General features: G+C 40.5%; 1 protein-coding gene across 1 annotated transcript in view; it reads right to left on the reverse strand.

Moving 5' to 3' along the window:
* The window catches only part of SNTG2 (syntrophin gamma 2), a 1,009,087-nt gene that overhangs the window by 610,740 nt on the left and 381,306 nt on the right, over positions 1-17,041 (reverse strand). The window contains exon 2 of the mRNA XM_063915497.1: positions 14,844-14,981. Coding sequence (XP_063771567.1) covers positions 14,844-14,981 — 138 coding nt within the window. The remainder of the gene's footprint in view (positions 1-14,843; positions 14,982-17,041) is intronic.

The following is a 17,041-nucleotide window of genomic DNA, read 5'->3' on the forward strand; positions in this document are numbered from 1 at the left end:
CTGGGTTACCCGCAAAACATGCACCGTGTGGGGTCCTGAGGACCGAGTTTGAGAACCTCTGGCATAGAGCATAGGTTCTCAAACTCGGTCCTCAGGACGCCACACAGTGCATGTTTTGCAGGTCTCCTCACAGAATCACAAGTGAAATAATTAGCTCCACCTGTGGGCCTTTTAAAATGTGTCAGTGAGTAATTAATACAGCTGTGCACCTGCTGGGTTGCCTGCAAAACATGCACTGTGTGGGGTCCTGAGGACCGAGTTTGAGAACCTATGCTTTATGCCACAGGTTCTCAAACTCGGTCCTCAGGACCCCACACAGTGCATGTTTTGCAGGTCTCCTCGCAGAATCGCAAGTGAAATAATTAGCTCCACCTGAAGACCTTTAAAAATGTGTTAGTGAGTAATTAATACAGCTGTGCACCTGCTGGGTTACCTGCAAAACATGCACTGTGTGGGGTCCTGAGGACCGAGTTTGAGAACCTATGCTCTATGCCAGAGGTTCTCAAACTCGGTCCTCAGGACCCCACACGGTGCATGTTTTGCGGGTAACCCAGCAGGTACACAGGTGTATTAATTACTCACTGACACATTGTAAAAGGTCCACAGGTGGAGCTAATTATTTCACTTGTGATTATGTGAGGAGACCTGGAAAACATGCACTGTGTGGGGTCCTGAGGACCGAGTTTGAGAACCTTTGCTCTATGCGATAGATTCAATTAAAAATGTTTAAACTTTTTTAATATGCATTAAAAATGAAAAATAAGGAAACATCATCTCTGTTCACATATTGCATAATAAAAGGAACTGGGTCTGTATATCACGTGTATATATATATATATATATATATATATATATATTTTTTTTTTTCCATTTAATACAGCACTCGGGAGTACACAAGAATGTGTTGAATGTATAAATAACAAGGTTTGTTACCTCCGCAAGTTCTGATTTTAAGATAAGACAATAAAAAATACATGGATATGTATCAGGCAGTTCTGTATTATAGTTAACATAGTGGGTACCGGATTACCCTGGCAATCATAAAACCATTATGGCTGAATTTATTGATAACACAATTATTTGTATATATACTGTTAAAAGTACTGGCATAGATTAATTTGCCTGGGCAAAGTATTTAAGGTACTGAATCACAATAGTGCATATATATTTGTATGTTATCGGCTATTGCAACACGTACCAGTGTCTTGTAAATTAATCTATATGTCCAAAAGGAAGAAAGAAAAGTCACACAGTACTAAACCCTGTCCCAATTCGTTATGGTAGAATTTGTTGGAGTTTCACCATTGTCTCTCATCTCTCATCCCTGATCCTCTCAGCTGTAATCTCAGCCTCTAGATCACTGCCTTACAAGGCACACAGGATGGCAGTAGAAACAAAATAGAGGTCATATGAGTCATTTTGACTACATGTATACATTTTATGGACAATTAAAATATTTTTTCCACCAAATTGTTGGAATTCGATGGCTACCAGCGGTTACTAAGGGTTATCTGCATAATTCTGAGGATCCCCTATTGATAGTGGGCTCCCATAGGTTTTCCTGATATGTCATTATGTTTTTTCCATTGTTAGGGATGGACATATGGTCCGTAACCATTAAAGTTTTAAATCCAATGGAAATATTTTTTCATTAAATTGCGAGCAGCCAGTCATAGGTTCTCCCACTATGTCCCATTATCATTATGTATCCTCCGTTGTTAGGGATGGACATCGGAATCCGATGGCTAGCAGCCATCAATGAATTGAATTGAATCTATCACAAAAGAGTGCCCCAGCACATAGAGTCTACTTGCCTATCTCAAACCAAACCAGTTTTTTGACTCTTGGGAGCACCACCAACAAAGCTATTACCCACCAAAATTGTAATAAAGTCTGTTTATTTATTCACATGTTAGCTTATGTATCTCTAAGTATACATAGAAAACAATTCAGGGATGCAATATCTGTGCTTAACCTATATTGCACCATCCTTAGTTTTTTGCAAGGATATCCTTATGTCCACTGGTTGATTTTACCTATGGGCTACAGGATTGCAGCCGCCTGAGTAAAATACACCACTTCAGTGGCACTGGCTTTACTGTGACTGGCAGAGAATTCCAATAAGAAGTGCTACTGTACCTGCTTGTTATCCGCAGGACAGGCAGCCCCAGAAAACAGATGCCAGAATACTGAGCCTATTCTGAATGCTGATACCGGCATCCAGAATGTGTATAGTATCCCAGCGCCAGAATACAGACAGCCTGAATCCTGAACGAGGAGAGACCACGCCGCAAGGCATGTATGCCGTGGGGGGGGGGGGAGGTTAGTTTTAGGCTGTGGGGGAGGGTTAGGCTGCATCCCAGGGGGTAAGGGCTAGGCTGCAGTTAGGTGGGTTTATAGTTAGGTACCCCACTTGGAGGGTAAGGGTTAGGCAGTGGGGAGAGGGTTAGGTTTAGGCAGTGGGGACATGGGGTTAGGTTTAGGAACCTGCTGGGGGAGGTTAGGTAGCTACTGGGGGAGGTTAGGGTTAGGCTGCCAGGAGGTAAGGTTAGGGGGTTGGGGAGAGGGGAGGACACCAATTACTCATCCCTGTCGACTTCATACACATCGGGACAGTACCAATTTCAGTATTTTGAGCACCGGGACCTCATGCGCCGGTAAATCATACTGCTCCCGTTTCCTGAAATAGTGACTCATAAATCCCTTTGCTCCTCGGTAGTTTCCAGTATAGTACTCTTAATACTATATTTAACCTTTGGATTTTTAAGATCCAAGTGCATGATTTCACATTTTGTTACATTAAATTGTAGTTGCCACATTCTTGACTGTATGTTTCTCTGTTCTGAATAATAATTAAAATCTCTAGTATTAATTATTTCATGAATATAAATAAGTAACACACATTCCTATGGTCTGAATAGATTCTGTATTTATCCATAAGGAGTTTAATAGGTATATATAAACCCTCACAGATTATCCTCTATTGCTGATTCATTGAAGTCAGTCTACCACCTTGGAACTAATAACAGTTTAGTAGTATTCTCTACACCTATGCAGCGTTGGTATGTACAGTATAACCATCTCCATTGGTCACCATAAGCTATATAGAAGTCCTCTAGTGGTTCATTTATTTAATTATTTCCTATTTTCTTTTTAGGTTCAACGATAGTGTTGGCCTTTTTATACTACAGTTCCCTCTGAGGATTATTTTCAGTTGAAGAATCCTATTTGAAATCCATATTGATTGTATATATGCAATACACTAATTTGGTATGTACATGTAACTCTACCTGCTCTCCTCTCTCTTGACTATTTAATTGTGAACCTTTTTTAGTAATATGAACTTATATGTTAGTTTCCAGATCACTTCAAGCCTGCAGTTCTAATGATACATCTTTGTTTATCATGTGTTTTTCAAATTTACTTCTATGCATTTATTATGTTTATACTGTATGTTTATCTGCTATTTTCAAAATGTATCAATACTGTGGTACTGAGTTGCTCTGTTTATCATTTAGATAATGTACCCCTGAGGAAGTTCTTTAGGATGAAATGCGTTGGGGTCAATGTTCTTTTGATATCAGTGCTACCATTTGAGCAATATTCCGGCCAAGAAAATTGCTATATCTAACTGGAAGGATTTGCCTTGTATTTTTTTTACAAAAAATCTGTATATGTTTGTACTTTCCTACTTTTGTAATGGAACTGTGAATAAATTTTAATTGATTTACATCTTATTTTTTCTAAAATGGTTACCATATTGTAAATGCCAAGACTATATTGTCTAGACAAATGAGACTAGCGCCCTCAGAACAGCATTTTATATATAAATTGATATATATATATCAGATTATAATAAGATACCAATAATCAGTACTTTTTTTCTGATGGTCCTCAATGATACTAAGTACTGACACCCAATGATAGTGGGAGCAAATTCTTCCACCATCATTGATGGCATATTTTAACACTACTTTCTGGAACCAGTCTAGTCCTTTCCAGCTACTTTATAGACCAGGGCACTACTAACCTGGCCATGGGATCTTCAGCAGTTTAGGTGAGTACCGGTACATTTTTTTTTCATATTACAAGCAAAACAAATTTAATGGAAAAGATTAACTTATTATAAGAATAACATTCTCTATATAAGACTATATAAGATAGCCAGGCTGTTTGTGAGAAACGTTAAATCCTGCACTTCAATATAAAAAGCATATGAATGTAAGCTCTCATGAGTAGGGCCCTCTTCCCTCATGTGATTATCGTTTTCTTACTTTAATAATCCTCAACTTCCCAAATCCTGCAGTTCTCGGCCACCTGATACTTATCTCTGTCGTTTACTGGTGTAGTTATGCTTAGTTACCCTGTACTTGTCCTAAATTGTCTTCAACTGTAAGTCACTACAGTATTTTCCTGTTTTGATTATGTGCATATGCACTCTGTAATTGTGTGCTGTGTAACCCTTGTGGAGCCATATAAATAAAGGATAATAATAAGAATAATAATAATAATAATAATAATATGGAAATTGGATAAGATAAGACCAGGTTGTTTTAATACAGTCTAGGTGGAAAGGAAAATAATTTGAAGTGTACTGCACCTGCCTTTGCTAGATGTAGCATCTTCCTAGCAGGTAAGGTTGAGATGAATGAGTCACTGAGCTCCACTGTGGAGTCATCCACTTATGTTTTGGTGGGGAAGTAGAATATACTTATAGTGAACCTCACTTCCTTCTAATTATTAATAATGTTTGTGGTCATGTTAGTAATCAGGAATCCACTCAACTTTTCTGCTTAGGGTGAAATGGGTATGATTTTAAAATATTACAGTTTTACGGTCTTATCATTTCTTTTATGTTTTCTCAATGTTACAATAAGTGGAAAACAAATTCTGACAGTTCAGCACCTACACAATCATTTGTGAACACATTTATATATTCATGAAGGTATTAGAAGTTTTAGCTAATTCCTCTATGTTGCTCTCATTTTTATTCCATCCACAAACAGCAGACTTGAAGGACATACCTTTGAACTGGAGGCATGTTTGGTACATTTGAAATTGAGTAATGCTTATGCTTACAAACTACTTACAACATCAAGGTCTCATATAAATGCTGATAGGGTTAAACCTTGAGGCTGTAGATGGATTGGGCTTGATGACATTGGGTTATGTTAACAGGGTTTGCCAATAATGGTCCAGTGGGAGGAGTGTAGGTGCTGGCCTAATATTGGCAATTCTGCTGGAGATCAGCCTCTTTTTGTCTGATCTTCCATCCCTTCCTTTGTTTTTGTTTTGGACAATTGCCATTTATAGTGGTGGGTAAGTGCGGCCAACCAGTTGCAGTTTACTTTGTTCCTTTCGCCTTCTAGTAAGGGTGTCAATGATACCACCCTCCCTGTTGGAGCAGCTACTGTATATCTCCAATTCAGGTTGATATATGGTGGCATAATATGAAGGTGTGTTTGTGGCCTAGTTAGTCACTTTTGGTAGGCTATCACACCTTCCATAATTTTTCTCTTTTCTTCAATGCACATGATTGTTGACTGTTGCATTGGGATAAGGATGGCTGTTGCCTTTCCATCTTAGGTCCTCTTACCAACCCATTACCAACACATATGATAGCTTGTGTTGGGGTCTTAGCACAATGCATATGATAGTTGTATGGGTGTTCATTGATACCTATTGTCATCAAGTCTGGCAACCTTTTCGTCCACTACAATTCTAATAGTTTATTATAAATTAAAAAAAATACCAAGTTAACCACCATACTTTGTGTCTCTCTGTTTATTTAAATGGTTAAATTATTATGTTATTATGTTTAGTCTCAAGATGTCAGAACCCAAGCTATTGTCAGTCGTTAAGAGATTGAATGCCAGCGATATTTCTAAGTGTCTTGTTATGTAGAATCAAAGCAAAGGACATTGCATTTAATGCTGATACAAAGTCATTGTTGATTACCATTAATATTTAAATTATTTCAAATGCAATAACAGTCTCTTTTGTATTCCATACTCAAGCATGTTAATTTTTATATGAAATGCTATTTAAGTAATGATTTTACTTGTTCTCGTCTCTGCATTATACATATCTTTACAAATCATTACAATCAGATGTAACTGACATTGACAAGGTATAGAGCTCTGCATCATAGTCAGTAGAGAACCCTAATATAAAACGTCACTGTAAGAAATAGATATACGGTCCAGAAAATTATGAACTAATATTATTTTTCTATGCTACCTTTTACCATTATAGTAATTTCTGATAAAAGATAACATTTTTACTTCTACTTAATGCATTAACGCAGAAGAAAGAAAACTGAATAGTACATTGGAAGGCTTAGCCAACAATAGATAAAGATAGACATTGTATTAAAATGAAGAATATTATACTGTACCAGAAAATGTACCTGATATGGATGTGAATTACTAATGCATAATTATAATCCTACACCAGCTATTGTGATACTGTAGCTTCACCAGAGGAGTAAGACTACTGATATTTTATCATTGTAATGGTAAGAACCATAACAATCATAAACTGTTTTAAAAAAGCATTTTGTTATATTATAGAGTCAGATATGAATTTATAACTTTATAAATATGTCACACACGAACCTATAGGTGCTTTCAGAGTGGGATACTTACTGTACGATATCCCAGCATATGGAATGCCAGCAGTCATATGAACGACACCAGCACCATGAAGTAGATTATCCCAACAGGGGTTAGGCAAGTACTACACCCTCCTTCCCCCTCCAAACCCTAACCTGTCCTTCCCATAGCCTAACCCTTCCCAGTGGTGCCTAAACCTAACCCACCATTCCTGCAGCCCAATCCTAACCCTCCCACACCTGCAGCCTAACTCTAACCCTCTCTCCCCGCAGCCTAATCCTACCTATCCACAGTCTAACCCTAACTCTCTTCCCAAAGCCTAAACCTAACCCCGCCATGGATTACCTATGATGAGTCCAAGCAGACCTCGATCAGGAATCTGGCATCCAGTGCCGGCTTTAAGATCCATGTCGGTATGCCGGCACCGGCATTCCAAGCAGTGTCGGGATTCTGGTATTGGCATTTCGACTGCGGGGATGCTGAACGCCGGTATTCTGAATGGATCCCTTCAGAGTAATCGTGCAAGAAAATATTTGAACCACCTGCGTGCCTTGCTAGCGAAGAGGCTGCTGGAACTAGATGTGACTCAACCAATCACAAATGATGAGACAAAAATATCAGATAATAGTTCCTACGCACTTATCCTTCAGGGTATATAACCAGAAATTCCTTAAAATGACTGGATTATCTGTAGAAGCTCAGTCCGCTTATGCAAGGTAAAGAGTCACTTTAAAATAAATGCAATATCCACATGAAAAATTTAAATTCAGTCAGTTTCTTATCTCTTCTCCTCCTGGGTCCTCCAGTTCTTGCAGGTATCAATAACACTTGTGACCAGGTGTTCCCACTTTTGTCAATTGATCCTCAGATCAGGTAAATGAAAAAGACAAACAGTAGGAAAACATAGTGTATACCATACAAGTTTAATGTTAAAAGTTCTCAAAACAATTGTATAAACATGCGTACCAGAAGCAACCTTTGTAGCCTCCCCTATTAAGTTGTACCTCCTCTAGGACCAAGTTAGCACTAGACAGCAAACACCAACGAGTTTCAACCTTTAGAAGGTCTTTTTCAAGATGTGAATCTCTATCTGAAGGACCAGGTATTTATAGTAAAACAAGACACGCCCACTTCCTGTCACAAGGGGCGGTATTCCAACATCATTAGTTAATCAACAATTTAAAACTTAAAATTCAATATAGATGTCTACATTATCACCAATATAAAAGGAAGTAATAAAACTAGACACCTCCCTAATTTAAGAAACAACCCCATGATCGGAATGCGTTCCATTCCTGGAACACATAATGTCAACATCCGCTACCCTGGAAGTGATGTAACGACTCCACGCAGCATCCAGGAAGCGGCTCAGCGATCTGAATTTTATTTTTTCATGTGGATATTTGTATTTATTTTAAAGTGGCTATTTATTTTGAATAATCGGACTGAGCTTCTACAGACAATCCAGTCATTTTAAGATAAGGATAAGTATGGTAATACTAGTGAAAAGGGCCTATTTAGAGGTGGACAGATATACAACTTTGTTGCATATAGGAACAGACAACAAGAAAATGCTTACTTGCATCTATATGAGATAAGTATGCAGGACCTATTATCTGTTGTTTTTGTCCCTTCAGAGTAATCATTTGTCAATCTTGGCTCATTTAGAGCTGGTTGAATAATTGTCTTTGTTTATTATTATGTGTAAGATCAGTATTTCCATACTGTGCATGTGCCCAAAACAAGAATGCATCCATCTGTATCAAGTTTCTGCATATCTGATTCCTTCTGCATGGAAAGATGGTACAGGCAAAGATGGTGCAGGGAAAGATGATGCAGGAACAGATGGTGCAGGGAAAGATGGTGCAGAGACAGATGGTGCAGGGAAAGATGGTGCAGGGAAAGATGGTGCAGAGACAGAAGGTGCAGGGAAAGATGGTGCAGGGAAAGATGGTGCAGAGACAGATGGTGCAGGGAAAGATGGTGCAGAGACAGATGGTGCAGAGACAGATGGTGCAGGGAAAGATGGTGCAGGGAAAGATGGTGCAGGAACAGATGGTGCAGGGAAAGATGGTGCAGAGACAGATGGTGCAGAGACAGATGGTGCAGAGACAGATGGTGCAGGGAAAGATGGTGCAGGGACAGATGGTGCAGGGACAGATGGTGCAGGGACAGATGGTGCAGAGACAGATGGTGCAGAGACAGATGGTGCAGGGAAAGATGGTGCAGAGACAGATGGTGCAGAGACAGATGGTGCAGAGAAAGATGGTGCAGGAACAGATGGTGCAGGGAAAGATGGTGCAGAGACAGATGGTGCAGAGACAGATGGTGCAGAGACAGATAGTGCAGGGAAAGATGGTGCAGGGAAAGATGGTGCAGGGACAGATGGTGCAGAGACAGATGGTGCAGAGACAGATGGTGCAGGAAAAGATGGTGCAGGGAAAGATGGTGCAGGGACAGATGGTGCAGAGACAGATGGTGCAGAGACAGATGGTGCAGTGAAAGATGGTGCAGGAACAGATGGTGCAGGGAAAGATGGTGCAGAGACAGATGGTGCAGAGACAGATGGTGCAGGGAAAGATGGTGCAGGGAAAGATGGTGCAGGGACAGATGGTGCAGAGACAGATGGTGTAGGGCCAGATGGTGCAGAGTAAGATGGTGCAGGGAAAGATGGTGCAGGGACAGATGGTACAGGGAAAGATGGTGCAGAGACAGATGGTGCAGGGAAAGATGGTGCAGGAACAGATGGTGCAGGGAAAGATGGTGCAGGGAAAGATGGTGCAGGGAAAGATGGTGCAGGAACAGATGGTGCAGGGAAAGATGGTGCAGAGACAGATGGTGCAGAGACAGATGGTGCAGGGAAAGATGGTGCAGGGACAGATGGTGCAGGGACAGATGGTGCAGAGACAGATGGTGCAGGGAAAGATGGTGCAGGAACAGATGGTGCAGGGAAAGATGGTGCAGAGACAGATGGTGCAGAGACAGATGGTGCAGGGAAAGATGGTGAAGGGACAGATGGTGCAGAGACAGATGGTGCAGGGAAAGATGGTGCAGGAACAGATGGTGCAGAGACAGATGGTGCAGGGAAAGATGGTGCTGGGAAAGATGGTGCAGGGACAGATGGTGCAGAGACAGATGGTGCAGGGACAGATGGTGCAGGGACAGATGGTACAGGGAAAGATGGTGCAGAGACAGATGGTGCAGGGACAGATGGTGCAGGGACAGATGGTACAGGGAAAGATGGTGCAGGGACAGATGGTGCAGGGACAGATGGTACAAGCAATATAAGCAATATACACCGTATAAGCAATCAGCAATCAATTGGTGCACTCAGTATGTATAGAAAAAAATATTTGTTTCAGTGAACTTAAGAGCACAATCAGCACATTTGAGTGGTCATAGAGCTATATAGCTCATATATAGATGTCTCTGGCTCATCCTATATTCAGTCCGGGAAGTTTGGCACTAGTACATCGTGCACACACATATAACATTGATTGAGAAAAATAAATTATAAATTCCAGCACCTCCCGTCTGTCGGGTGGACAGCAGTGGCTGATGGCTCTCATAAGTTAGAGGAGAGCTTTTTTGCTGAGTGTGGCAATTTATACCGGCGAGTAACTGGACACAGGGTAGTCCCACACACACAGGTACTCAATGCTATTAAGTGTAATTTAATTAACACACTAATACAAAGGTACAGAGAATCATCAGGAAATTGTATTCAATACATAAATGTACCCTATTTAATAAAATTTAATCAATTTAACATACTTACGCAGAGGCACAGACAGTCATCACAATAAATATAAGGAATTCATATTTATTTCCTAACAAATTCTGCTGTTAAGCTGACAGCAGAAAAAAGATGACTCTGAAATAGCTAAGGACTCCAATAATCATCCCAGGAATTAGTCGGCAATTTCTTAACAATAAGCATACTATTCATATAAAGCATAAATATAATAATTGAAGTAATACAATTAGTGTCAGTGCAATCATTGGAGCGGACAAATCTTTTAATCAATTTTCTTCACTTTTCTATCTGAGTGCACATTTCTTTGACTTCTCTTTCAATTTTAACCCTATATTTCGCATATGGCCCAAATTTGGGTCTCTTAATATAATAATAAAAGTTAAATTTTAATATATTTCTGTGTGCACCTTACAGTACAACCCCATTTCCTTTTTTTGTTTAAAAGATGGTGCAGGGACAGATGGTGCAGAGACAGATGGTGCAGGGACAGATGGTGCAGAGACAGATGGTACAGGGAAAGATGGTGCAGAGACAGATGATACAGGAAAAGATGGTGTAGGGAAAGATGGTGCAGAGACAGATGGTGCAGGGAAAGATGGTGCAGGGAAAGATGGTGCAGGAACAGATGGTGCAGTGAAAGATGGTGCAGGGAAAGATGGTGCAGGAACAGATGGTGCAGGGAAAGATGGTGCAGGGAAAGATGGTGCATAGACAGGTGGTGCAGAGACAGATGGTGCAGGGAAAGATGGTGCAGGGAAAGATGGTGCAGGAACAGATGGTGCAGGGAAAGATGGTGCAGAGACAGAAGGTGCAGAGACAGATGGTGCAGGGACAGATGGTGCAGAGACAGATGGTGTAGGGCCAGATGGTGCAGAGTAATATGGTGCAGGGAAAGATGTTGCAGGGAAAGATGGTGCAGGGACAGATGGTGCAGAGACAGATGGTGCAGGGACAGATGGTGCAGGGAAAGATGGTGCAGAGACAGATGATACAGGGAAAGATGGTGCAGGGAAAGATGGTGCAGAGACAGATGGTGCAGAGACAGATGGTGCAGGGAAAGATGGTGCAGGGAAAGATGGTGCAGGGACAGATGGTGCAGAGACAGATGGTGCAGGGACAGATGGTGCAGGGAACGATGGTGCAGAGTAAGATGGTGCAGGGAAAGATGGTGCAGGGAAGTATGGTGCAGGGACAGATGGTGCAGGGACAGATGGTGCAGGGAAAGATGGTGCAGAGTAATATGGTGCAGGGAAAGATGGTGCAGGGAAAGATGGTGCAGAGACAGATGGTGCAGAGACAGATGGTGCAGGGACAGATGGTGCAGGGAAAGATGGTGTAGAGTAAGATGGTGCAGCGAAAGATGGTGCAGGGAAAGATGGTGCAGGGAAAGATGGTGCAGAGACATATGGTGCAGAGACAGATGGTGCAGGGAAAGATGGTGCAGAGACAGATGGTGCAGGGAAAGATGGTGCAGAGACAGATGGTGCAGGAAAAGATGGTGCAGGGAAAGATGGTGCAGAGACAGATGATGCAGAGACAGATGGTGCAGGGAAAGATGGTGTCAGATGATTCGATGTTGCGTCTTAGGACAAAACTCGGATCAGTAATGCATGCTGATGCCTCCTGCTGCATTACGATATTAGAGCTTTTGCTGCTGCTTTCAAATAAGAAGCAGCAATAGCTACTCTAATCACATCTGAATCAGGCCCCTGATGGACTGTTTGCATATTGACCTCTAGCTGAGAGTACTTCTTTAATTAGTATTGTGGCTATATTAGATTAAATAATTAAATATTAACATCCTTTGTGTTTCTTTACTGTCTTTTCCATACCAACTTCTGTTTTAAAGACAACTCTATACAAGGTAAGTACAGCTTTCAATAAAACATTATTATTTCTTATGTTTCTAACTGAATTACTCTATTGTACATAACATAATAACAACATAATAACATGTTTTATGACTTTATTCAGTTGTGTAAAAATTGGATAATGCCCCTTCTGCTTTGTGTACTACCAAATATGCCTAAGAATTGCATAGCCTACACTTCTGTTAAGTGTACATACACACATTGGTATGCCTGGCATATGACTGGTGCAAGTAATACCCTTTGCGGGATGGTATTGGAATACCAACAGTCGGTATCCTGGCGGTCAGAGTCCCGACAGTGGAATCTCGATGCTCAGTATGCTGACGGCTCCCGGTAAGTATTTTCACCATAACCCTACCCCTAACCCAACCCACTCACAGCCTAACACCAACTGTCCCCTCCAGAAGCCTGACTTTAACTGTCACCTCCAAAAGCATAACCATAACTGTCCCCTCCCACAGCCTAACCCTAACCATATGCCCCCACAGCCTAACCCTAACCATCCCCTGCCTGCAGCCAAACTCCAACCTCCCCCTAGTGCCTAAGCCTAACACTTAATCCTAACGCTAGCCTTAAGTCTCAGTAATTACCATTGGGGTCCATCGGGATTCTGCATTCGGCATTCTGAATGTCATGATTCCGACTGTCGGGATCCTGACTGCATCCGCAATTTGCAATGGAAGATGTGTCCATCTCGTATAGATGCAAGTAAGCATTTTCTTGTTGTCTGTTCCTATATGCAACAAAGTTGTATATCTGTCCACCTCTAAATAGGCCATTTTCACTAGTATTACCATCAATAGCTCTCGAAAGAGCAGACATTCCTGATGGGAATTTTCTGTGGAGTACCAGGACCTGCTTTTCTGGCAACTTTTCTCCTGATCTTCCATTCATGTTCTCTGTTATGCCATCTCCCTTTAGTCATCCATTTGTGAGCACTATTACTAATCAGGCCACAGCTGTGGCCTAGTCCTCCGTCAGTTCATTTTCCTAATTACAGCTTCTGAGCCTCTTCTGTCTACCTCTTGGAATTTACAGTCTATATGTAGGCCATGACTGAAGAATCAGGTCCTTTACCAGCCTGGAAGCTAATAAATGATACATTCATGTCCTTATCCTCTCTTGTCTAGATCACTGTAATTTACTCCTCTCTGCTTTCCCGATCTCCTGCCTCACACCTCTTCAGTCTATACTGAACTCTGTGCTGGCCCTCCTCTGCTAGTCACTAAAATGGCCACCTGTCTCATACAGAATCATATTTTTTAAAACATTCAACCAACAAAGCCTTCAACCAATCTCCTGTCTCATATCTGCACACACTCCCTCCTGCCCTCTATAAATATCTCTGTCCTATAGTATTTACCCTGCATGTGAGAAAATTAATGTATTTACACCCCTTGCTCCTTTTTCTGCTTTGCTCCCAGCTCAGAATCAGTTTCTATGATCATGAATCAGTCCCTATGACCACGCATCTCCTCATTAGGTTTTGGCTGAAGGAATGTAATCGCAGATAGAAAATCTCAAGGACTTCCTTTGCAATGCAAGAACCTTAGAGATAATTTGGCATTGCGAGCAGTTTAGAACAAGGGGGTAATTCAGAGTTGATCGCAGAAGCAAATTTGTTAGCAGTTTGGCAAAACCATCTGCACTGCAGGGGGGGAAGATATAACATGTGCAGAGAGAGTTAGATTTGGGTGGGGTGTGTTCAAACTGAAATTGAAATCTAAATTTCAATGTAAAAATAAAGCAAGCAGTATTTACCCTGCACAGAAACAAAATAACTCACCCAAATCTAACTCTCTCTGCAAATGTTATATCTGCCACACCTGCAGTGCACATGGTTTTGCCCAACTGCTAACAAATTTGCTGCTGCGATCAGGTCTGAATTACCCCCCAAGTATAGATGTGTTGATGAAGAGCAATCAAATCTTTTTGTGGTTTTCTTAGGCTTTCTGAAGGTTACTTGCAATGTAAACACTTCTCTAATATCTATAAGCTATGTGCTGTCTATGGTAGCCTGAATTTAAGTCCATGCTTGGCAATTTTAAAGTAGTAGCCGCTACCAACAGGTGAGACTTGCCACCTAGCATTCACTGTTTATCTTATCAGCAAACCTTGACTGAGTTGAGCCAGTATTTCTGCCATTAATACCGATTTTAGGCATAAGCCAAAAACCCCGGTTTAATGTTATTATTATAATCCTTTATAAATAGACATTTTAATTTCCCATATTTCCATCTTCATGAAAATTTCTGTTTTATGATTTAGGACAACTTTTAAATTTATGTATTTATTTCAGCAATATTTTTCACACAATTATTATACAAAATTAACTCAATACAAAACTCTTTAGCAAAATATAATACAAATGCAATAAAATAGAAACAGAATAAAATAAAGTAGTATGGCAAAAACATAGAAATTGGAAAATATTGGGTGATTTCCTGACATTTTCAGTTAAAATCTTGCTGTTATTCCAAATATTTTAGGTTTTATAACATATTTGGGTTCTCAGTAAATATACGGTGTGCTACTGGGAATAATCACAGAATCAGTGAGGTATTCTGACACATATTCTGATTTGTCAAGCAGAGCACTTACATTTGAACTTTGTTCACATCCACTCACACAGACAACGTCTTGTTTTTGTATGGTTAGTGCTTCCTTTGTAAGTCTGAGTCGTACATCACAAGCATTTTCTGAACCTTCATTATACAGCTGTGCAAAACCAGTTTTAGTCTGTGGATGAAGAAAAGAACATGTTGCCTTTGAGATAAGTAAAAGAAAATTGTAATCAAATAAACAAAATAATAAATCTTATGTACAAATTCCCTGCACATTTCATGTTTAGTTTTCAAGAAAATGTTTTATGTGATCTGACAAATTTTTCAAAGTATGTTTTGATGAGACTGACTCAATTTTGTAATAAATGTATTGACAGTTACAGTATTATTTCTGAGATAGTTTGATTTGGTATTCTAGACTGCTTTTTTTGATAGATATACGAACAGTCATCAAAATTCATAAATCAGCAAAAAGATAACCCAACTTCCCATTATTCAATTCACTGGAGAATTTTCAATGCAGGGCCAATAATTATTTTGTATCTAATAATATGAAAAATATATATTATATTCTAAGTTCCTACTAAAAACTCAGATGTTCGGTGGACACTTTTTGGGTTTTGTGGTTTGGTTTTGGATCAGGATCTCTGTTCATGTTTTGGATCTGGATTGGTTTTGCCAAAACTACCCTTTCGGGTTTTGGTTTTGGATTCGGATTTTAAAAAAAACAAAACATAAAAACAGCTAAAATCAAAGAATTTGGGGGTAATTTTGGACAAACTGAAAAACTAGGGGCCAAAGCCTCCGAATTTGTACCCTGTTCTCCATTTTCAGGTATTAAGATAATCTCGGATTTAATACTGGGATGCAAATAAATTGGTGTATACCACAGGATCAAGATTGAATATTTTCCCCACCACGTAGTCTGGAGACTTATTTTGTGAAAATCTCGTGGGTTTCTTTTTTCCCATTTTTTAATTGCATTTTTATTTACATATTTTGTAGCAAAAGCCTTATTTTCATTTTCACAGCTCCCAGTTACACGCATGTGAGCATAATTGTGTGTCCCAGTTACACGCATGTGAGCATACCTGTGTGTCTTGTTTATTTTATTCATATTTTGTTTTTAAATAAAGCTGCACCTTAGATGTTTTAGCAGCCCCTCCTGAGCCCCCACAGCAGCCCCGGATGGGGCAAGTTGAGTTCGGGTGTGTTCGATACAGTACTAAGCAGGACTGTGCAGTGAATTTTTTGTTAATGAGCCCCTGCCCTAGTGGAGCTTACCACTCTACAGTAAAAACTCATTTTATACTATAAGTAGGACTGTGGGAGGAAGCAAAGATAACCTCTGTGCCCACAGCATTGCTTAGCCTGGCAAACCAGACATCTTCCTGGCTTTAAGCCACCATGAGACTCCATACAGGCCCTTATTCAGTAACTGTCCCTCACAGGAGCTCCTGGCCCATCTAGTGCTGCAGTGCAATGGAAAGCTAATGCAATGCAAGATCACTGAAACTCTGTTCTTCTAACACCGCAAGGTCTTGCGATAACCCTATGCAGCCCTTGCGATAACCCTACACAGACAAAGAAAAGACGTGCAAGGTGGAATTATCCTTGGACCCTCTCACCCACCCTTATATTGTATAAACAGGACATGCACACTTTAACAAACCAATCATTTCAGCGACAGGGTCTGCCACACGACTGTCACTGAAATGATTGGTTTGTTTGGGCCCCCACCAAAAAAGAAGCAATTCATCTCTCCTTGCACAAACTGTCTCTACTGAGGCAAGATGTCATCCTCAGATTCTCCCCTTCAGTGTTTACATCCTCATCCTGATCCTCACAGAGAAATAATTTGCAAACAAACCACAGCAATTAGGTGTCAGTGGACTGCTTACGCTATTACCCAAATTTTCTGAACTTGACAATGACTTATGAGAAATGTGTTGCAGGTAACGTATAATGAAGGATGTTCCTAGGTAGTTAATGTCCTCATCCCTACTTATTATGGATTGACAAAGGCAACAGATGGCTTGACACCTGTTGTCCAGATTTTCCACACCGAAGGTGGCTTTTTTGGTATTTTGCCCAGCCATGACAATGGGCTTTTACATCCCATGGCCAACAACTGTCTCCACAAGTGCCTTATTCAGACAAACCACCATCAGAATCCTCATCATCACATTACTCCTCAGCGCCAGCAACAGTGCAATGGAAAGCTGATGCAATGCA

This window comes from Pseudophryne corroboree, chromosome 4, assembly GCF_028390025.1.
Source record: "Pseudophryne corroboree isolate aPseCor3 chromosome 4, aPseCor3.hap2, whole genome shotgun sequence".
Classification (NCBI taxonomy): Eukaryota; Metazoa; Chordata; class Amphibia; order Anura; family Myobatrachidae; genus Pseudophryne; species Pseudophryne corroboree.